The sequence below is a fragment of the Triturus cristatus genome, chromosome 8, assembly GCF_964204655.1.
Source record: "Triturus cristatus chromosome 8, aTriCri1.1, whole genome shotgun sequence".
NCBI lineage: Eukaryota > Metazoa > Chordata > Amphibia > Caudata > Salamandridae > Triturus > Triturus cristatus.
Genome location: NC_140591.1, coordinates 1,278,561,813 through 1,278,585,890, shown reverse-complemented (window position 1 = coordinate 1,278,585,890; position 24,078 = coordinate 1,278,561,813). Strand labels below are relative to the sequence as shown.

General features: G+C 41.7%; 1 protein-coding gene across 1 annotated transcript in view; it reads left to right on the top strand.

Annotated features, from left to right (window-relative positions):
* TMPRSS7 (transmembrane serine protease 7) overlaps positions 1-24,078 on the top strand; it is a 559,080-nt gene that overhangs the window by 258,974 nt on the left and 276,028 nt on the right. The window contains exon 11 of the mRNA XM_085623815.1: positions 9,853-9,989. Coding sequence (XP_085479941.1) covers positions 9,853-9,989 — 137 coding nt within the window. The remainder of the gene's footprint in view (positions 1-9,852; positions 9,990-24,078) is intronic.

Below are 24,078 nucleotides of genomic sequence, written 5' to 3'. Positions count from 1 at the left end.
TTGATATCAAGAAGGAAGCAGTGGGTCCTCCGAAACACGCCTGCAGCATTTTATTACCACTTAAGCGCACATCTAACAGAGACTTGTCTGGTATTAGGCAAAATACAAACTGCAAAAACAGAAAAATAGTGAAACCTATCCACCTCACTCCATGTCACCAGAGGCCTTCTGTTTCTAGACCTTACAGACCATTGATGTGAATTTAGATTAATCCAAGTAAATAAAGCATAACAAACCCATCTGGTTTCAATGCATCTAAGTACATTCATAGCAGAGTGCTATGGTACCATGACAGTTTGCCCTCAGAACAGTTGTGACAAGGGATATTATTCAGATCACCCTTGTAGCAGAGCTTTCAAATGTTTTATTCCTTAGGGTGAACACCTGCACATCAGACTCACCGGCTTCGTAGTGGCTGCAGTGCGAGCCAACGGTGGGCTGTCAGAGACTCCTAAACAGAGAGGGTGGCCAGCCTAAGCCCTCCTCACATGAGTACCACTCTGCTGTTAGCACGCAGCCACACTATGGGCCTGGCCCCAGGCATGGTACTAGGGAGAATGGCTCAGAGAATGATACAGGAAGTGACTTACTTGTGACATGACGTAGTTACAGTCCGGATGGCTCTCTGAGGTGGGTGGTGCCATAGACACTGCTCTGGGGAAAATTCAGTGTCCTGGGCCCGGGGGAGAGTATGGAACAAAACAGTATTTCGCTTACATAAAAAAAGGCGAAGGGTTGGGATCGATAGAGATTCCATCCCGACTGCATTGCAAAAAGGGCTACATCACTTGTGTGCTACACTGCTTGGCATTACAACACTGGACTGGAACAACTAAGTAATCTATACCAGAACCTCTATATAGCGGAGTCAACAAAACTCATGAACATCACCAACATCTTATTAGACCTAGCATCTTTTGGCATGGTTTACACTGTTTTTTTGCCTCTGAGCTCCTGTTTTTGACTGTGAGCTGTATTTAAGTTTTGCTGATTTTGAGCTCTGTGCACTTTACCCCTGCTGACCAGTGCTAAAGTGCAAGTGCTTCCTGTCTTAAATGTAATTATATTAAGTTTCTCCATGAATGGCAAATTGGATTTACTAGTAAGTCCCTAGTACAGTGCACCATGTGTGCCAAGGGCCTGTAAACCAAATGCAACACTGATTATGCAACCCACATGAGTAGCCCTGTAAACATGTCTCAGGCCTGCCACTGCAGTTTCTGTGTGTTCAGTTTTAAACTGCCATGTTGACCTGGCAAGTGTACCCACTTGCCAGGCCCACACCTTCCCTTTTATTACATGTAAGGCACCCCTAAGTTAGGCCCAAGGTAGCCCCCTGGGCATGGTGCAGTGTATTTAAACGGTAGGACATGTACTGTTTTGTTTTACATGTCCTGGTAGTGAAATGCTGCTAATTTGCTAATTGTGTATTTCACTGCAGCAAGGCCTCTGTCTCCCATAGGTTAGCATTGGAGCTGCCTTGTAACATCTTAACAGTGTATCTTCCAATTGGGAGCTGGTAGACAATTGGAGTTTGGGGCCTCTGGACTCACAATTTAAAAATACATATTTTGCTAAAGCTGGTTTTTAAATTGCAGGTCTGAAAATGCCTCTTTTAGAAAGTGGGCATGTTCTTACTTTCACCTTTAACCATTCTGTGCCTCTGCCTGTCTATAAATACACATCTGGGTTGGTATGATTGTTGGACGTTTGTGCATTCACACTAGACAGTCACATAAAGAGAGCTGAGGTGTGCCCTGCATATCCTGATGGCACATCACCAGGCTGATGGATCTTCCTGAGCTAGATTGGTGGGAGGAGTTGATAATGACATCTGAATTGGGAGAGTCAAAGACAGTTCCGGCAGTGCACGGACTGCTACGTTGCATGCCCTTCAGGAACGGGGGGGCATGAATACAGAGGGTCACAACATGTGCCCCCTGTTTGCTTCCCATGGCGCAGAGGTAACAGGGGGATTCGTAGGACCCCCTTTGTTTTCTCATTGTCACACTTTTTATGGCAGGCTCACTGCCATGAAAAGTGTGGTGGGAGAAAACTAGTAAATTGCTTGGTGGTGCCGCAGTGGCACCCCCAGCATATTACCAGCCTCACACTGCTGCAAGACCTGGCAGCAGCAGTGGTCCAGTGGCAGTCGGACTGCCATAGTCAGAATATGGCAGCGGGTGGACCGCCAATCTGGTGGTCTATGGACTGCCACCATGACTACGTCGGTCCAATGGACCACCATACTTGTAATAGGGCCCTTAGTTCATTGTGTACATTAATGTTGCAACATTAAGGTCTTTTGGTATGAAACTTGTTGAAAACATTTACTGGTTTCTGAGTTAGAAAACATAGTTGAAGAATTAGAAAGAGAAAATGAAAGTGGAAAGTGTAGTGGCTTATTTAGCTCCAGAAATAGTAAATTTAAGTTGCTTCAGTTTAGCTACCACTATCTCATCAATTTAGTAGTGTTTTGGGCAATTGCACTAGATGCCCTACATGTCACTGTTTAAAGGACCACTAATATCATTAGATAATAATATTGAAAATAAATACTTTGAATTAGTAATATAAATTAAACATTTAAATATATTTAAACTTTTTAAAAAACATAAAAAATATTTAAACAATTTTTAAAAGCAGAATATTAAACATATTAACAATACCTGAAAAGTAAAAATTACAATCATATTTATAATATATATATATTTATATTTCTATATATATTATATATATATATGAAATGTAAATATAAACAATACAATGAATATAAAATTGTCTTAATATGAACTAAATATATTCAACATATGTATGTCTAGTTTCAAAAATATAAACACAATATGTAAACATTTTATTAAATAATACAAAATAATATTAATAAAAAAATGTAAATTAACAAACATATTCACATAAACATATATCAAACTTAATAAAAAATATAATTTATGTAAAAAACTAAAATAAAATGTAAATTAAAAATGTACATTCATTTTATTAATAAGAAAAATATTTTAAAAAAATAGTTTCAAAATAATAATAGTCAAAATACTAGCAAAAGTAGGGAAAGTGTTGGACTTTAGAGGCATTAAATTAACTAATGCCTCTGCAAGATTAACAAAATCAGGGAAAGTGTTGCCTATTGAAAGGGTTAGATTTTCTATTCCCACACGAAGGTAAGAAAAATCAGGGAAAATATTGGCCCATAGAAGGTCTACTCTAAATTAGCTATCCCACTACAAACCAAGCAAAAGTCGGGAAATGTTGGACTTTGGAGCATTGGATTTACTATTTCTAATCCAACCTAAGCAACAGTAGGGACAGCATTGGTCCTTGTAGGAATTAGATTCACTAGTCCCACTCCAATGTACGCATAGACAGGGCAAGTGCTTGACTTTGGGAAGGTTAGATTTACTATTCCCACTTCAATCTAAGCAACAGTAGGGAAAGAGTTGGACTTTGGAGGGGTTACATTAACTATTCGCATTTTAATCTAAGCAACGGTAGGGAATGTGTTTGAATTTGGAAGGGTTACATTTTCTTTTCCCACTCCAATCTAAGCAACCTTAGGTAAGGTGTTGGATATTGTAGATGTTAGATTTACTATTCTCACTCCAATGTAAGCAAATGCAGGGTAAGTGTTGGACCTCAGAAGTGTTTTAAGTAGCATTTTAAATCCTAATCATTTAAAAAAATAATTTAAATCATAACAGCTTAAAAAATTAACAAATTATTTAAAAGAAAAATATATACTTTAAAAACAAATAAAACAAATATTATTGAAAAAATGAAATGTAATAATGCAAAAGAGTTTTAATAAATATAAATAAATAATGTTTTTATAATAAATACATATGCCTCCCTACTGTCCACAAAAACAACAGGTGAATAAAATAATAACAACATTAACATAGTAATTAAATAAAGCAAATACAATTAAAACAAATAATAAATAAAACATTTATTTTAAAACATTTATTATTAAATAATCTTATCAATAAATTATCAGCTAATTGAAATACAACAGATAATTGACATATCAAATAATCAATTAAATATTATACATAATTATCAATTTCACATTAGAAATTATAAAATACTAAAAAATATAAAACAATTATTATAATAATGATCATACATAAAATTCAGATAATAACCAATATTTTAATTATAAAATGATATTGAATGCAACTATATTAAAATAAAATATCAAATACAAGAATTTCTTTTAAAAATATACATAACAAAATATATTCTAACCGTCTTTATCATGTTCCCAAATATTTTTGACACAGTAGTCTAGCAACTAGATATTTTTAAAACAAAATTGATGTCATTCACCTTTCCAGACATTGTTCTTGCTCTGCACATTTACATACATGGACAGTAATTATGAAGAGATGCAGTAAAAGCATTAGAAGATAACATGGGATTAACAAACACCTAGCAAAATATATCAACTAACCACAGCTCAGGGCAAAGTGATTCAGCAGGGGTGAAAAAGTGGTAGGGAGGAAATGTGTCTCCTGCCTATGGGCCTCATTACGATGGCGGCCAGACAAGCGCCCGACCGCCATCATTCCGGGCAGGGGACCCTCCGACAAAGAGTCAGCAGTTCCGACAGCCCAATTAGAATATGACATGCAGGTGGCCGCAAACATGCCTTTTTCTATTGCGGGTTGTGATGTGGCCCAGAAGCTTTCAAACACCCATGCACCGTGTGCCAGGCCCCATGTGTCGCCTGGCACATGGTGCATGGATGTTCGGGGGGCACCACATGTATTCCCCTGCCCCCATAGTTGAGGCTCACAGGGGACGGGAGTCCTTCTTGAGCTCCCAGAGTCCCTTTCCTTCTGCCTTTACATGGCAGTCGGACCGCCATGTAAAAGCAGAGGGAAAGGGACGTCCTAATCCCTACAGCAATGCCTCCACAGGCACCACCCCAATTGTAGGGATTAGGCTCCTACCACTGCCCAGATGGGCTCCTTGAGCCAGTCGGAGGGGGTGATCCTTCCCCCAGCCCAAATCGCTTCTACTGCCGGCATTGTAATCCAGTGGTTGGCCCGATAATCTGGATGTCAGGTGGACCGAGGGGCTGTAGGTGGAGGTCCGCCCGACATCCTAATCGGGCCATATATGTCTCATTCTCCTATATTCTATCAATTTCATTTATATCAGTACCATGAACAATGGGAAAGGCCTTGCTGCAATATTACAGATGTTAAGAACTATGGCACAAATGCCAAAACTATCCACCCTTAAAAAAGTAACCACTGCCACCACATTAACACGCTGATAAGATTTAGGATACTCGAAAACACAAAAACCGGGGGATCCTTTACCAAGGAGTGTAGGGCCCTTTTGCCTAATAAAGCACATGCAAGAAAAATGAAAAAATAAAAGGAAAATAGAGAAGCTGATGGAATACCTGCAGTTTTAAAATTGGGCAGTCTTAAGTGTGTTGTGTACTTTAATTCAGTCTTTACAGCAGGATGTTGAATCCTTCACTTATTACCACTATTCCCGGTTTAGAGATGTCCAACCTACCTATGGAAAGAGACATTTGAGCCACCAACCAAAAATGAAAGGATTACTGGGACAAGGAATACTCAAGACATTGGGGCCTGATGGAAATGAGAAAGTTCATGAAGTAAGATGAAGAGTGATTAGTAGAACTGGGATTCCTGGTTGGCTCAGGTGTGCACCCATGTCAGGCAGGAACCACCACTCTAGTCAGGGTAAGCTAGAAAAACATGAAAAGATAACCTGTGCTCACCTTCTGGTAGCTTGACACAGAGCAGTCAGGCTTTTCTAGAGAAGCAATGTTTAAAGTATTTTTGCAACACCCATACACAGCAACACAACGAATACACCACAAAAAGTCTCCACACGGGTTTAGAAAAATAAATTATTATATCATAAACAAAGCAAGATCAAAATGAAAAGAATCCAATGTATAGAAGATGAGATATTGAATTTTAAAGGAATAGATGGAGTAAAGCACTTAAAAGCACTTAGAAGCAAGTACCGCTAAAAAGGTTACTTTAGGTCATGCTGGACCAGTTCAAAGTCAAAGTTTGGGCCGACTGTGATGGAGCACCAGTCAGCTATTGGACCCACAATGGCCCTGGTGAACAAAGTACCTTTCCTGGTTGCAAACAGTGAGGTGCGTCGATGTTGAGTCCCGCAGGCGCAGGATTCATCAATCTTCTCCACGCAGTGAAGGCGATACGTCATCCGAAGACTGGTGTTGGAGTCGAGAGGCATTAAGCAATGCACTGGATTCTGCCATGCAGTCGAGGAGATACGTCGATCTCACCAAGCTGCAGCAGTGGTGATTTGCTGTTCGATGCATACATCTCTGGAGGCAAAGCTCTGGTTCTAACCCAATGCAACGATTTTTAATCCCACAACCGGGTCGAATTACCAGGTCTGCTACATACAGACAGGATATGTGTCAAAATCTGTGGCACAAGTATCTGGGCCCCTTCCAGTGAGCCAGGCTCAGGAGCAGGGGTAGAGACTTTGCTATCTCTGGAGTCTTAAGCAACAGGAGGCAAGCCAACAAACCCTTGGAGATCACTTGGAGGGAAGGCAGAGCCCAGCTCTCCTTCAGCATAGTCAAAAAGCAGCAGGGCAACAAATAATTAAGCAGGCCTTCCAGAGCAGCTGTCCAATTCTTCTGGCGAAGCTTCAGTTACAAGTTCAGTAGTGTCTGATTGCAGGGGGTCAGAGGCCCAGTACTTCTACTCAAAAGTGCTGTCAATGTGGGGGTGACTTCAAAGCAGCTTTCTGAAGTGAACAGTTATCCCTTTCAACCTAATCCTGTCTGCCTGTGGGGGCAATCAGTCCTTTGTGTGGAGACACAACACTGCCTACTCAAGTGAAGTGTTAGCCCCTCCCTTCCATCCTGCCCAGGCAAGGACATCAGAATGCAGATGTATGTAGATGAGTACTCAGACACACCGATCCTTCTTGTGTTGTGGCTGTCTAGAGGGAATGCACAAAGAATAGCTGTCAACCACCCTAGACGTATATAGGAGACAAGCTGTCAGGCACACAGAGTAGTAAGTGTAGAGAAATGTCCACTTTCTAAAATTGGCATTTCTAAAACAGTAATGTTAAATTCAACTTCACCAGTGAGAAGGATTCATCAGTACATTCCAAAGCTATGTAACAAGAAAAAGCTACTCCTCTTTGATCAGAAATAATAGCTTAAAAGTGTATTAAGGAATTCCCAATGCTACCCTGTGAGAGGGGTAGACCTCATAGTAGTGAAAAACAAATTTGGGTGTTTGTCACTACCAGGGTATGTAAAGATTAAACACGCATGTCCTACCTTTTACTGACATGGCACCTTGCACTTGGTGTTACTTAGGGTTTACCTCAGGGGTGACATATGTAATAAAAGGGGGGTTTAAAGGCTTGGCAAGTAGTTTTAAATGCTGAGTCAAAGTGACAGTAAACTGCACACATAGGCCCTGCAGTGGCAGGCCTGAGACAGGTTTGAAAGGCTACTTATGTGGGTGGCACAATCACTGCTGCAGGCTCACTAGTAATATTCAGTTTACAGACGCTGGGTATATGGTATACCACTTTACAAGGGACTTACAATATAAACTAAATATGTCAATTGGGTACACCAATGTCACCATAATTAGGGGGGAAGCATATGCACGTTAGCACTGGTCAGCAGTGGTAAAGTGCTCAGAGTCCTAAAGCGAACAAAAAAAGTCCAGAAAATAGGAGGAGGAAGGCAGAAACGTTGGAATGCCCCTTCAGAGAGGGCCATTTTCCAACAGTGACGTGCAAAAAAGAGAAATGATGAAAGCAAGTATATGTGAAGACAATAGGAGGAAGTAGATATGAGCAGAGAAGAAGAGAATGGATAATGACAGGTGAAAAAATGATGGTAGAATATGAGATTAGGGAACAAACACCAAATACGATTGAGCCAAAAGGAGATTACTAGGGACTTAAAAGAGCTAGAAACGTAAACACAGAGGGACTTCCTGAAGTGCAGTTATCCCTTTCAACCTAATCCTGTCTGTCTGTGGGGCAATCAGTCATTTGTGTGGAGACACAACACTGCCTGCTCAAGTGAAGTGTTAGCCCCTCCCTTCCATCCTGCCCAGGCAAGGACATCAGAATGCAGATGTATGTAGATGAGTACTCAGACACACCGATCCTTCTTGTGTTGGGGCTGTCTAGAGGGAATGCACAAAGTATAGCTGTCAACCACCCTAGACGTGTATTGGAGAGAAGCTGTCAGGCATACAGAGCAGTAAGTGCAGAGAAATTTCCACTTTCTAAAATTGGCATTTCTGAAACAGTAATGTTAAATTCAACTTCACCAGTGAGAAGGATTTATCATTACATTCCAAAGCTATGTAACAAGAAAAAGCTACTCCTCTTTGATCAGAAATTATAGCTTAAAAGTGTATTAAGGAATTCCCAATGCTACCCTGTGAGAGGGGTAGACCTCATAGTAGTGAAAAACTAATTTGGGTGTTTGTCACTACCAGGGTATGTAAAGATTAAACACACATGTCCTACCTTTTACTTACATGGCACCTTGCAATTGGTGTTACTTAGGGTTTACCTCAGGGGTAACATATGTAATAAAAGGGGGTTTAAAGGCTTGGCAAGTAGTTTTAAAAGCCGAGTCAAAGTGACAGTAAACTGCACACATAGGCCCTGCAGTGGCAGGCCTGAGACAGGTTTGAAAGGCTACTTATGTGGGTGGCACAATCACTGCTGCAGGCTCACTAGTAATATTCACAGACCCTGGGTATATGGTATACCACTTTACAAGGGACTTACAAGTAAACTAAATATGTCAATTGGGTATACACCAATGTCACCATATTTAGGGGGGAAGCATATGCACTTTTGCACTGGTCAGCAGTGGTAAAGTGCTCATAGTCCTAAAGCCAACAAAAAAAGTCCAGAAAATAGGAGGAGGAAGGCAGAAACGTTGGAATGCCCCTTCAGAGAGGGCCATTTTCCAACAGTGACGTGCAAAAAAGAGAAATGATGAAAGCAAGTATATGTGAAGACAATAGGAGTAAGTAGATGTGAGCAGAGAAGAAGAGAATGGATAATGACAGGTGAAAAAAGGATGGTAGAATATGAGATTAGGGAACAAACACCAAATACAAATGAGCCGAAAGGAGATTACTAGGGACTTAAAAGAGCTAGAAACGTAAACACAGAGGGACTTTGAATCATGAGACCCTCATTTCAGTAGTTTAGATATTTTTTATGTGTGAATCTACAAAGATACAGTAAAAGCCCTCCATATCCATAGGATGTGAAGGCTTTGCAATGCCACATTAGAGCTTCTTACATTAAAAAACTGTAGATTTTCTGCTTTAAAGACAGATGATGGAGACAAAAACTTTGAGTTTTATTTAGAAGCATATTATCGAAAATGAAAAATGCAAGATCTACTTAGTTCCTAATGTAGGCTTTATTTCCAATGACTACATAAACCTATGTTTCGGTTAGGCCTTCAATAAGCACAGTGGTAAGACTTTCATGACTGTCAAAGCCACCTTTATAAACAGTATCAATATTTAGGGCATTCCTTTCCTTTCTGGGTAAGATAGCATTTAATCATATTTGTATGAATGTGATATTTGTGATTACCTTTCATACAGTCCTACTACGATTGTTTCAAATAAGGTAAACCACCAAGAAATTACTCTTACCTGGCATGCAACAGATTTGTAGTCAGTATAAACATATTGCAAGAAATGCAGTTGAGTCATTGCCAGTCCTATGTGGACCATTTTCTGGATTAACCAGAAACGTGTATCACTTATTTATGAAATGTAATTTCCTTTTCAGGTACTGTGGTTATTACATCGATTACCCAACAGTTTTCTATGCTGCTAACTCTGTTGTGAACATTGAATTCCAATGCAGCTCCAAGTTTTCAGAGCAACCTTTGACTGCAGAATATGGCAACTATCACATCTATCAGCGTAAGACATTTCAATTGTGCTTTGTTTTTCTTCTTTACGGCATTCTATTATGAATCTCATAATACTGAATTACCAAATGAGGGTGACTCACCCATGGAAATGGGACATGCTGGAATGAAATTAGCCTCCACAGTGCTCACGCTCTAATACTGTGGAAGAGGTGTGGTGCAGCGGCCAGGGTGCCTGACTCCGGACCACGGGATTCACGGTTCGATCGTCAGCGGCAGGCTAGCACAGCACCATGTGACTCTGGGCAATAGCTCGCTTAATCTTCCCGATGGCCCCCAGCGTCGGGACACCTCTCCGGAGGTAGCTGTGCGCTTTGCAAATGCTGGTATTTCATTTCATTTCATTACCTTGAAACAAAAGACCATTGTGCCTACATATGAGGCAGTCTCTTTTGCAACACGGAACATGGTGCAAGAGGGACACAAACCTTAAGACAGATTTTTTAAGCCAATCCAAGTTACTTTAGGGCATATTATCAAGCCAGGTGATAAAATTATCGCTCAGGTTAGATGTGAAGGACATCTAACATGGGCTTCAATTGGAATTCCATAGAGCATATTATCAAGCCCATTATCGCCGTTTTAGCGGCAGTTTTCTGCCGCTAAAGCGGCGATAATTTTATCGCCTGGCTTGATAATATGCCCCTTTGTGTGGCTCTGAGTGGCTTACAAAATCTGGAGTAACGCAATGCAGGGCAAATAGCATCATTGCGTTACTCTGCCCCAGGTAGGAGCTCCATGGGTTTTCCCACGCAACTTTAAACCATAATAACCCTGGAGAATTTCTACAGTAGGGACCCAGAGGCTATGGGACCTCAGGGGTGAGCTGGCCTCCAGAAAGAACCTGTTATACACAAAAAAGCCACTCGAGTTATTTATTATATTTTCTAATCTATCACATTGTGCAATTTATTCATGTTATATTAGCCTGCTCCTAGACATACACAAAAATGTGACAGGACTCCCATGGATTTCGACGCATCCCCAGATTTGCAAGAACTTGTAAACCTGGTGATGCCCAAAAAGATGCACCTCTTCAGGTGTAGCGTTACACTCATCTTTATTTCTCCTTGTTACTTCCTCTTTCTCCGTGTGCTGCATTCTGCAGCACACAAAGAAAGTGAAATTTGCCTCTCAGGATTGTTTTTGTTCAGAAAGGTGTCCCTTCCTGCACAAAAACATTCCTGTCTGCAACACAGGCACCCATGTACCATGGTGCACGGGTGCTTGCGTTGGTGCTAGGCAGCTAAAAACGGTGCCAGCGTAGGGACAAGTACAAGAATGCATCACATTATTTTAAATACAGTACATTACTGCCCTTCCCTGTAATACAATGCAGTGCAGCAAAGCAAGGTGACTTGCTGCGCTGTGCTGTATTGCATTACTTTGCCATAAATATGGCCCCATATTTTTACAATGATATAATGATATTAAGGTCAAGCATCTCTACTCCTTGACTAACACGGTACCCTATATATATATATATCTTCCAATCCATGTGTATGGATGGCGTGCAGCCTAACCATGGGGGTGCTCTTCAGACACACACACCCAGGCGTATAATCATTAAGGATGCTTCTGTAAAAGTTGAAACACAGAACGGTACTCCAAGTAGTGTTGAAGTGTTTATTCAGCACGCAGATCAAAACATGTGCAATGTCAGGCATGTTTCAGCTTCAAAAGCCTTTTTCACGACGCCTGCGCACAGAAAGCACTTCTGATTTACACAGGTATATTGACACTGAACATGAACTAAATGCCATGCTTTTCCATGGTGGCCATATTGGAATGTTTCAGTTTATACATATTATAAATAACTTTTTATTGGATTTTGTGCCAAGGATGTAGGGCGGAATGCATATGCATTTCAATCTATATGAATATGTGCCAATCTGCATATTTTGCATTGCTGTCCAATTAAATATCATACAAACAGTATGAGTTTGAGAGACATTGACTGTTCCAGGGAACATAAGCTCCAATGTTGCCTTGCATCTGACATTTATGTTCTGTAATGTTTGGCTGAATAGAACTACTTAGTAGTTTTCCACTGTAGATATAGCACATTGTCTGAATTTATTAATCACATTGTAAACAATGGTTATTTTGCCAGATGTGTTAATTTACATGAATTAATTTATATTATTTGATATGTTCACAGAACAATGAGCATTTAGGCCCACTCTGGCATGATTCAGACATTAGCACTGTTACTAAGATGTCTACTGATTTGATTTGATTTATGATTTTTAAAGTGCCTGAATCACCCTCCCAAGGGGTATCTCCACGCTAGCAAACTGCTTTTGTCGGCCAGAGAAAAAGGAACAGATTAAAACAATGTAGTCTTCACAAGCCTGCGTAACTGCAGGTGATCAGAGCACTCCCGCAAATGGATAGGTAACTGATTCCAGTAGGTAGGGGCTAAGTGGAAAAAGGCTTTACCACCTAGTCGAGATTTTTTACAGCGTGGGACCACAAGTAGAGATTTGGTCCCTGAGCGTAAAGCCCTTGGAGGTTGGTATTTCGTAAGTTTCTCTGCCAAATATCTGGGGCCTTTGCCATTTAGAGATTTATACACAATGCAGCAGATCTTGAAACGGATCCACTTCGCACTGGCAGCCAATGTAATCTCTGCAAAAGGGGAAGGGAGGGAGTGAGGGAGGGAGCGTTGGAGACCAGTCAGGCTGCGGTGTTTTGGACCATTTGCAATTTGTTCAATGATGCCTCATTGTCTGAGATCAGCAGAGCATTGCAATAGTCTAGGCGACTTAATACCGTACAAATTCACTGAAAAAACCATAGGTTTCACACACGTTATAGTTAGGAATTAGCATTTAAAAACCTTGCAAATTCACTTAAAAAACCATAGGTTTCACACATGTTATAGTTAGCTGGACATTTCACTCGTGAAAAACCATTGAAATTCCCCCGTTATAGTTAGTGCAGGCAACTATAACTCACGCGACCGCAATCCTCTGCTGATGACGTCAGATATTACATCACTGATGACATATGTGTCTTTCTGAAAAAAAAATATTTGTAATATATGTATAGCTAAAAATTAATGGAAGAAGACATGGGTAAATAAGTGTCTAAATACAGTGATGTAATATCTGACGTCATCAGCAGAGGATTGCGGTCGCGTGAGTTATAGTTGCCTGCACTAACTATAACGGGGGAATTTCAATGGTTTTTCATGAGTGAAATGTCCAGCTTACTATAACATGTGTGAAACCTATGGTTTTTTAAGTGAATACATATATATATATATATTACCTACTGGCGGTCGCCAGTAGGTAGTTATAGTTAGGACCACGTTTCCATAGGAAAACCTCAACATTCTATTTTGAATAACTTTGGCGCCGGTCGACGAATCCTCGCGAATTTCTCAAAATAGGTGGGGCGCTACGCTCCGCTCCTACCCTGAAAGTCTCGGGGGGATTCGTCAAGCGGGGGCTGAGATAAAAGGGGGGTCCCAAAACGCGTTTTTCCCATGCATTTTTCCATAGGACCTTTAGAACGAGCTACAGCCCGAACGGCTGAACAGAATTACTAGAAATTTGGCAGAGAGGTAGTCCCAGGTCAAGGAAGTGCCTTTTGTAGGTTTGGTGTAAATCTGTTCAGTAGATTCTGAGAAAATAGCCTTTAAATCAATATATATATCTGAGCCCGCTTACGGTACGCTTACCGTACGCTTACCGTACGCTTACCGTAAGCTTACGGTGGCGTGCGCGAGCGCGATTCTGATTGGCTCTTAGATCTTAGTAAACATTCGAATCGGCCGAAACCAGGAAGCGGCGTCCGCCATTTTGTCTCTCGCACTGAGTGTTGTTTATCAAACATGATGGCCAAAAACATGTTACGGGGCTGTTTTGACAACTCCCTCCCACATAGTCATGTTGAGGGAGTCCCCAAACATCCCCCAAGAGCAAAAACGGTTTTATTTTTTTTTCGGCAATTTCGCGGGGTACGCTTACCGTACGCTTACCGTACGCTTACCGTAAGCTTACCGTACGCTTACGGTAAAAAAATAAAAATAAAAAAAACACTATCCACACTTACCCCACCCCCTGTGCTTTTGGTGGCCGCAGGCCACCAAATGTGCAGGGCTTATTAATAGAGAAAAAAAACGTAATTTTGGCAACATGAAATTATAAAATCGAAATAAAAAAACACTATCCACATTGACCTCACCCCCTGTGCTTTTGGTGGCCGAAGACCACCAAATGTACAGGGCTTATTAAAGTTGATAAAAACCGTGCACGGAACGAACTGCGTTAAGTGGGCGCGCACGCCACAAATGGCGTAAAGTAACTTAGCATTTAAAAAACCGTACAAATTCACTGAAAAAACCATAGGTTTCACACACGTTATAGTTAGGAAATAGCATTTAAAAAACCTTGCTAATTCACTGAAAAAACCATAGGTTTCACACATGTTATAGTTAGCTGGACATTTTACTGATAAAAAACCAATGAAATTCCCCCGTTATAGTTACTGTAGGCAACTATAACTCACGCGACCGTAATCCTCTGCTGATGACATATGTGTCTTTATGAAAAAAAAATATTTGTAATATATGTATAGCTAAAATTTAATGGAAGAAGATATGGGCAAATAAGTGTCTAAATACAGTATTAGCATCAGCAGAGGATTGCGGTCGCGTGAGTTATAGTTGCCTACAGTAACTATAACGGGGGAATTTCATTGGTTTTTTATCAGTAAAATGTCCAGCTAACTATAACATGTGTGAAACCTATGGTTTTTTCAGTGAATATATATATATATGCAAAAAAGAAGCAGAGAACTCTGGGTAGTTCTCAAGTTTAGGTGGAAAGCAGCTCCTGTATGGAGCACTCTCAACACCAGCGACACTCTAGATCTGCTCACCTCAAATGTCTGTTTTTCTATCAAAATCTTTAAGCAGAGGATTAGCACAGTGCCATCCACGCCGAGATAGAAAAGGACAAAGTCTTTTGCCATTTGTACAGCAAAGTCTTTAAGCATAGGACTAGCACAGTGCTGTCCTTGCCGAGCTGTAAAATGACAAAAGCCAATTACCACTCCAGGCACAGTATTACAGCTTTGAGTTGGCAAAATACCAATCAAGCCAACCTGAAATGAGTAAAAGCAACCCCTGACACAGTGTTTCGCTCTAATTAGAGCTCTTCAGAGAGGTATAGCTTTGTCCAGACACAAGGGAGCACCCAGTATAAGTCAAAGAAATACCCTTTCAGGCATAGAGTGACGAATAAATTATGCAAAAAAGAAGCAGAGAACTCTGGGTAGTTCTCAAGTTTAGGTGGAAAGCAGCTCCTGTATGGAGCACTCTCAACACCAGCGACACTCTAGATCTGCTCACCTCAAATGTCTGTTTTTCTATCAAAATCTTTAAGCAGAGGATTAGCACAGTGCCATCCACGCCGAGATAGAAAAGGACAAAGTCTTTTGCCATTTGTACAGCAAAGTCTTTAAGCATAGGACTAGCACAGTGCTGTCCTTGCCGAGCTGTAAAATGACAAAAGCCAATTACCACTCCAGGCACAGTATTACAGCTTTGAGTTGGCAAAATACCAATCAAGCCAACCTGAAATGAGTAAAAGCAACCCCTGACACAGTGTTTCGCTCTAATTAGAGCTCTTCAGAGAGGTATAGCTTTGTCCAGACACAAGGGAGCACCCAGTATAAGTCAAAGAAATACCCTTTCAGGCATAGAGTGACGAATAAATTATGCAAAAAAGAAGCAGAGAACTCTGGGTAGTTCTCAAGTTTAGGTGGAAAGCAGCTCCTGTATGGAGCACTCTCAACACCAGCGACACTCTAGATCTGCTCACCTCAAATGTCTGTTTTTCTATCAAAATCTTTAAGCAGAGGATTAGCACAGTGCCATCCACGCCGAGATAGAAAAGGACAAAGTCTTTTGCCATTTGTACAGCAAAGTCTTTAAGCATAGGACTAGCACAGTGCTGTCCTTGCCGAGCTGTAAAATGACAAAAGCCAATTACCACTCCAGGCACAGTATTACAGCTTTGAGTTGGCAAAATACCAATCAAGCCAACCTGAAATGAGTAAAAGCAACCCCTGACACAGTGTTTCGCTCTAATTAGAGCTCTTCAGAGAGGTATAGCTTTGTCCAGACACAAGGGAGCACCCAGTATAAGTCAAAGAAATACCCTTTCAGGCATAGAGTGACGAATAAATTATGCAAAAAAGAAGCAGAGAACTCTGGGTAGTTCTCAAGTTTAGGTGGAAAGCAGCTCCTGTATGGAGCACTCTCAACACCAGCGACACTCTAGATCTGCTCACCTCAAATGTCTGTTTTTCTATCAAAATCTTTAAGCAGAGGATTAGCACAGTGCCATCCACGCCGAGATAGAAAAGGACAAAGTCTTTTGCCATTTGTACAGCAAAGTCTTTAAGCATAGGACTAGCACAGTGCTGTCCTTGCCGAGCTGTAAAATGACAAGAGCCAATTACCACTCCAGGCACAGTATTACAGCTTTGAGTTGGCAAAATACCAATCAAGCCAACCTGAAATGAGTAAAAGCAACCCCTGACACAGTGTTTCGCTCTAATTAGAGCTCTTCAGAGAGGTATAGCTTTGTCCAGACACAAGGGAGCACCCAGTATAAGTCAAAGAAATACCCTTTCAGGCATAGAGTGACGAATAAATTATGCAAAAAAGAAGCAGAGAACTCTGGGTAGTTCTCAAGTTTAGGTGGAAAGCAGCTCCTGTATGGAGCACTCTCAACACCAGCGACACTCTAGATCTGCTCACCTCAAATGTCTGTTTTTCTATCAAAATCTTTAAGCAGAGGATTAGCACAGTGCCATCCACGCCGAGATAGAAAAGGACAAAGTCTTTTGCCATTTGTACAGCAAAGTCTTTAAGCATAGGACTAGCACAGTGCTGTCCTTGCCGAGCTGTATATATAAATTGTGGAGCAAGGGCTTCTGAATCCCGAAACGCGTCAGGTTCGAGGTTCCAGAAAATAAAGAACTCCATTTAAACCTCACTTCGCTGGGTTCGCGTCTCTGTTCGCCATTGCCGTGGAGGTGCAGAGAAACCATTGCCTTCATATATATATATATATATATATATTCACTGAAAAAACCTTAGGTTTCACACACGTTATAGTTAGGAATTAGCATTTAAAAAACCTTGCAAATTCACTGAAAAAACCATAGGTTTCACACATGTTATAGTTAGCTGTACATTTCACTCGTAAAAAAACAATGAAATTCCCCCGTTATAGTTAGTGCAGGCAACTATAACTCACGCGACCGCAATCCTCTGCTGATGCTAATACTGTATTTAGACACTTATTTGCCCATGTCTTCTTCCATTAAATTTTAGCTATACATATATTACAAATATTTTTTTTTCATAAAGACACATATGTCATCAGCAGAAGATTGCGGTCGCGTGAGTTATAGTTGCCTGCACTAACTATAACGGGGGAATTTCATTGCTTTTTTACGAGTGAAATGTACAGCTAACTATAACATGTGTGAAACCTATGGTTTTTTCAGTGAATATATATATATATATATATATATATATATATATATATATATATATATATATATATATATATATATATATATGTATATATATATATATTCACTTAAAAAACCATAGGTTTGACACATGTTATAGTTAGATGGATATTTCACTCGTAAAAAAACAGTGAAATTCCCCCGTTATAGTTACTTCAGATAACTATAACTCCCGCGCCCGCAATCCTCTGCTCATGACGTCACATATTACATCACTCATGACATGGTGAGTGGCATCACTCTTGACATCACTGATGACATCATCCTTGTGATAGAGTGGCGATCGCGCGAGTTATAGTTATCTGAAGTAACTATAACGGGGGAATTTCATTGGTTTTTTACGAGTGAAATATCCACCTAACTATAACATGTGTGAAACCTATGGTTTTTTAGGTGAATTTGCAAGGTTTTTTAAATGCTAATTCCTAACTATAACGTGTGTGAAACCTATGGTTTTTTCAGTGAATTTGTATGGTTTTTTAAATGCTAAGTTATGTATGTATTATTATTTTTTTTATATATTTATTTTTTTATGGTTTTTCACCGTGCGTGCACGGTGCGCGCACCCCCGCGATTTAAAAAAAAAAAAATTTAATGTTTTTTTCTGCCTTCGGGGTCCTTCAGGGACCCCCTGACAAAGGCTAGGGGGTCAGGAACTCTCTACCATGCCCCCTTTTCACGTTCTCCACCTTTGTTTTTCACCCCCTCAGACTGCGAAAGACAAAAAGGCGGCTGACACTTCCTGGTTTCGACCGATTCAAATGTTTACCGACATCTAACAACCAATCAGAATTGCGCTCGTGCACGGCAGGGCGCGCGCACGGTGCGCGCACGGTGCGCGCGTATAGATATTGATATGCTTTTAAATGCTATTTTCTCAGGAAATACTGAACAGATTTACACCAGACCTGCAAAAGGCACTTCCTTGACCTTATGGCTACCTCTCTGCCAAATTTCAAGCAATTCTGTTCAGCCGTTCGGGCTGTAGCTGTGTCTAAAGGTCCTATGGAAAAATGCATGGGGAAAACGTGTTTTGGGCCCCCTCCTTTTTCTCGGCCCCCGCTTGAGGAATCACCCCGAGACTTTCAGGGTAGGAGCTGAACGGAGCGCCCCATTAGTTTTGAAAATTTCGTGAGGATTCGTCAACCGGCGCCAAAGTTATTCAAAATAGCATTTTGAGATTTCCTATGGAAACTAGGTTGTAACTATAACTATCTACTGGCGACCGCCATATATATATATATATATATATATATATATATATATATATATTATCTACTGGCGGTCGCCAGTAGATAGTTATAGTTAGGACCGTGTTTCCATAGGAAATCCGCAACATTCTATTTTGAATAACTTTGGCGCCGATTGCCGAATCCTCGCGAAATTTTCAAAATAGGTGGGGCGCTCCGCTCCACTCCTTCCCTGAAAGTCTCGGGGGGATTCGTCAAGCGGGGGCTGAGAAAAAAGGGGGTCCCAAAACGCGTTTTCCCCATGCATTTTTCCATAGGACATTTAGTCCAAGCTGCAGCCCGAACGGCTGAACAGAATTACTTGAAATTTGGCAGAGAGGTAGTCAAAAATGAGCGCACCAATTTACCTTTTTAATTAATATTTCTCGCTATTTTGCACGTAGTGTGTGCCCCGTTTTAAATCCCGGAGTAGGTTTAAGTACCAGCGCAGAGGATTAGTGCAGGAAAATAGAACGGAGAACCCCAGAGAAAACTGATAAGAAGGAATAGACATCTTGTTTCATAAAATGCTTAATTTCGCATATTTGCGTTTCCAAACATTGCAACTAGCAGATTGTTACTATTGTTAAATGTAGTGGTGTTCAATTTACTTAGAAGGATGAAGGACTGATTCTGTCCACTTGGGGTTTGAATTTGTCCTTCAACTCATTGTAGATGTCAGCAGCGATCATTAAACAAGCTGAGCAATCCTGCCTATTGTATGTTTGTTAGTGTCAAACTTTTGTGTGTATTTTTGTGTGGGTTTTTACTTCTCCGTAAACATCGATTCAACACAAATGGGGCAAGGCAGCGGATTGCTATGCTGCTTTTTTCCAGGCTTGGCCACGCATCTATCTTTTTGGTATTCCTGTGGGAGTGCAGCCTGGCTGCTTTGACACGTCTCAGAGCCATTAGGCTGTCAGTGTGAGTCTGCAGCTCCTCTCTGGCGCTCCGCGTGACACATGATGAAAAGGGCGGAAGGGGCGGCCTTGCAATATAATATTTTGTTAGTTGCATTGGTCTTCTTTTTTCCTGACACACTCGTGCTTTCTGTGTGTTTTGATGTAGACGTCAGCAGGAATTTGCGAAGAGGGCACCAGGGTTTTTACAGAAAAGTACTTCTATCGTGGCAGCGTACCTCAGAGTGTCCCCGGTTCCAGCTGGCATCTAGAGTGTTTTGCAGCATTTGTGTCAGGCGCTAGGCACACTAGCTCAGTGGTACTTTTTTTCTTAAGGATGGACCATGGTAAGGCTGATTAGGCCTTTCTGGGCTCCTAACCATTCCTCCCCAGTCTATTATGCAGTGAATGCTCAACCCACTGAGCTGTTTTATTGGCCCTGGTAGATTCCTTGCCAGTGTCTGACCTGGTTGATTTTTGTTTTGTACTCAAAATGAAACACACATCGACAAAGCCAATAGCCAAGGCTTGCATTTTGAGGCCTGCTGAAATGAATGTGTTCGTCATTGTCACTGTGTTTGTTGACAGCCTGATAAATTTAGTTTAAATAAATATCCTGATTGAACTCGGTATACATGAAGTGTTTTCCGCATGTGTTCCTATTGTCTACTTTTGAAAATAATAATTCTGTGAAGAAATCAGTCACATACCCGACAGAACCACTGTAGATTTGTTCTTTCATACCCAGGTTCTGAGGGACACAGGGTATCCCCATTGTTTTTTGTAAGAAGTGAAAAAACAAGCATTTGCAATGGAATAGATCTCGCATTTACACGAGTTTGAGCTATTGACATTGCAAATGACAATGCCTTTTATTTTTGTTTTAGTTTTTAAAACATAAATAAAAGGCATTGTCATTTACAATGCCAATAGCTTAAACTTGTGTAAATGCAAGACCTATTGCATTGCAAATGCTTGTTTCGTGTTGGTGCAGTCTTCCACGCTCAGACTGCCGTGACAAAATCCAACCAAAAACTTGCCATGAAGCGTAGACGCCCACCACAGTGAAATCTTCCATTTGAAGCTTTATTCACAAAACCCGCACATTGCATTCAAAAAGTTTTCTTCTTGCCTGACGTGTTTCGGGGCTCCTGCCCCTTAATCATAGGCGTTGACTGTCAGTGCACAGAAGCACTCTCACGCATTATCTCCTATCAGCATGCTATATTTAAATTGACCTTTGCTGGGCCTCACAGGTGAACCTAATTTGTTTTGCATGCTGGGAGTGCTCATGACATGGCCAGTGACATCACTGACAACACTGATGGCATCTCAAATGACATCACTGATGACATATGAAATGACATCACTGGACATCATCCAGAGAAACACTGACACACACACTTACACCCCCATAAAACATGTCATAGACCCACTCCCTCACAATCACTAACAAACACTCACAGAACCCATACAAACACTCGCACATCTCGTCCCTCATCCATACAGCCAGTAACACATCAGCTCACCCATACAGCCACTAATGGAACCACTAACTTACATATACAGCTACTCATGCACGTACTCACTTACCAATACAGCCAGTCACAGATTCAGTTATTGAGACATAGACATAATTACACACCCACTCATACACCTGCACAACTACTGACACAGTAAATGAGTTAACCATACACCTACTCACACACCTACTCACTCACCCATACAGTCACTCACACAGCCACTAACTCACCCATACAATTACTCACACAGCCACTCATTTACTTATACATGTACAACCAGGCACAGCCGCCTGGCTTCCGGGTCGGGCCGCGAGTCTCTCTCCTCTCAGGTTTGGGGTGGGCTCCTGCCTGTAACTCAAACCAAATGCGGCGTGGGCTCCTGCAAACAGGAGCACACGACAGCGGGGTGGGCTCCCGCTTCCATAATCCTTGCAAACGCTGGGTGGGCTCCCGCTTTCCCCACACAATGCGGGGTAGGCTCCCGCTCTTCTGGCAGCAGCACGGGGGAATCCCTACACTGGGATTCCCTCTGGAGGCAGCGCCACGCGGCAGGGCACCAGCACTCTCCTCATCCTGGGAGAGGGACCCTGCGCTCACAAGGTGCTTCAGCTCCCAAAAGGTTTCAGGGCAAAAGGCTGGGCCCAGGCAGGCCAGCTCACAGGACCCTCCGGCAGTGAGGCAGTCCCCCGTGGCGGTTCCTCCTGGGGCCCAGCAGCAACAAGTCACCCAAAGCACAAGGAAAGCACAACTTCATGGGGTCACAGCCCTAATATTTATACAGCATTTTTTTTCTCTCCCTGGCACAGGGCTTGGGGGAATCCAGCCTCAACTGGTTCTGGGGGGTGTGGAGCACTTTGTTTACAGGGCTCCCACCCTCCTTTGTCAGGTTGGGGCTCTGTCATCAGACACACCACAGGGGGCCGGAGCCAGCATTCGCCTAGGCAGGCACAGACCTATTTAGGGTTAGGGGACTACTCCTCCCACTACTCCAAATGCAGCTCTACTACTCAGCCTAGCGCTAACTCACCCTGCCATCCCTGGAGCCACCCACACACCTCCCCAGCCTCTGTTACTCCAAAGCCAAACATGCAATACACATCAGGCAGGCAGACACATAGCACACAGAAATGCCAACTTCTAAAAGTGGCATTTCTAAAATAGCTATAATAAATCTGCGCACATCATTGTGCAGCATTTATTATTACCATTCCAAATATATCAAACTTGACCACGATGCCCCTCTCATATCAGGAATTATCCCTGAAACCCTTATCAGGAAATCCCCAATGCATTCCTATGGGAGGGCAGCCTCACAGCAATGAGAAACCAAAATGACTGTTTTTCACTACCAGGATATGTCACGTACTTACAGTACATGTCCTACCTTTTACCTACAATGCACCCTGCCCATAGGGCTAGCTAGGGCCTACCTTAGGGGTGACTGACATGCAGTAAAAGGGGGGTCACAGACGTGACACACACACTTTAGGTGTTACGTCACAGTGGCAGTAACACTGCACGCACAGGCCATGCAATGGCAGAGGCCTGAGACAGGTTTGAAGGGCTACTTTGGTGGGTGGCACAATCAGCGCTGCAAGTCCACCAGTAGCATTTAATTTACCGGCCCTCGGTATTTGAGATACCACTTTACAAGGGACTGACAGGTAAACTAAATATGCCAAACAGTTGTAGACCATTATTTACCAAATTTACCACAGAGAGAACACGCACCTTATACTGGACAGCAGTGCTAAAGTGCTCAAAGTCCTAGAACCACCAACACCATGTCAGAATAAGACTAGGAGGGAAGCAAAAAGTTCAGGGATGACCCTGCAAAAAGGGCCAAGTACAGCACATACTAATATATACTCACTCATCTATACAGAGACTGAGAGAACCACATACCTTCCCATATAACCACTCTACCACTAATTTTGCTATTTTGAAAAGTCCATACTGATCTTAGATATCCTAAAATAATTTTCCTATTAAATTCTTCTTGTATATTCTAGTGGTGGCAGCGTTTTAGATACATACATTGCTATGTTGGCATAAGCGCGTTAGATGTTAGAAACGCCATCTTGCCACTTTTGCTGCTTTTAAAACACGACACCTCAGATACATGTTATTATTTGAAAACTGCTTGCTTGCCTTTTCTTCACATGAGAACTGTCTGGTGTTCACATCCCTAGACGTGCACTGCGACCTTGGTCTGAACATTGTGTGCAGAAACAGTCTGAGCCCCCAAACAATGTATGATTTTGAGTTCAGGTTGATCGGCCCACTCTCTAGCCATAACACGCACACAGCTGCAAATATCTGAAAGTCGAGAGCCTTTAATATTGCAGTTTGCATGCATTAGACTCACATTCTGGAGAAGAACCTTTCCAGGCGCAGAGCAAAGCTGATCCTGTGATGTGATTCACCTAAGCTGATCTTTACAGCATGGGGTTCCCCATTCAAACCTAGAGACCTTCTATTAGTATAATAATACTAGCTCACTAGTGAAGGAAGGGTGGTTGTATTCCACTGTCATTTGTAATATGATTTCTCCCTTCATTTTCTATGGTATTGTGACAATGCTGATGGTTTTAATTATAATCATTTGTCTGCTTATGTTAGCTAAGGTACTGCATCTTAGGACACGTAGTTTATAAAATAAACATTTTAAACTTTACTGTGTCTCTGATTACTCTTGTTGTGGACTGATATGGGAATAAAAACAAACAGCTATTTCTGATTCTCACCATTCCTGAGAGTACTCTACGTTGCTTGTTCTGGGTTGTCTATACATTGGGAGCTCCGGGAGAATACGGATAACGAATGGGACACTGATGCTAGTCGGATTGGGGTTCTGGGTACGGAGGTGA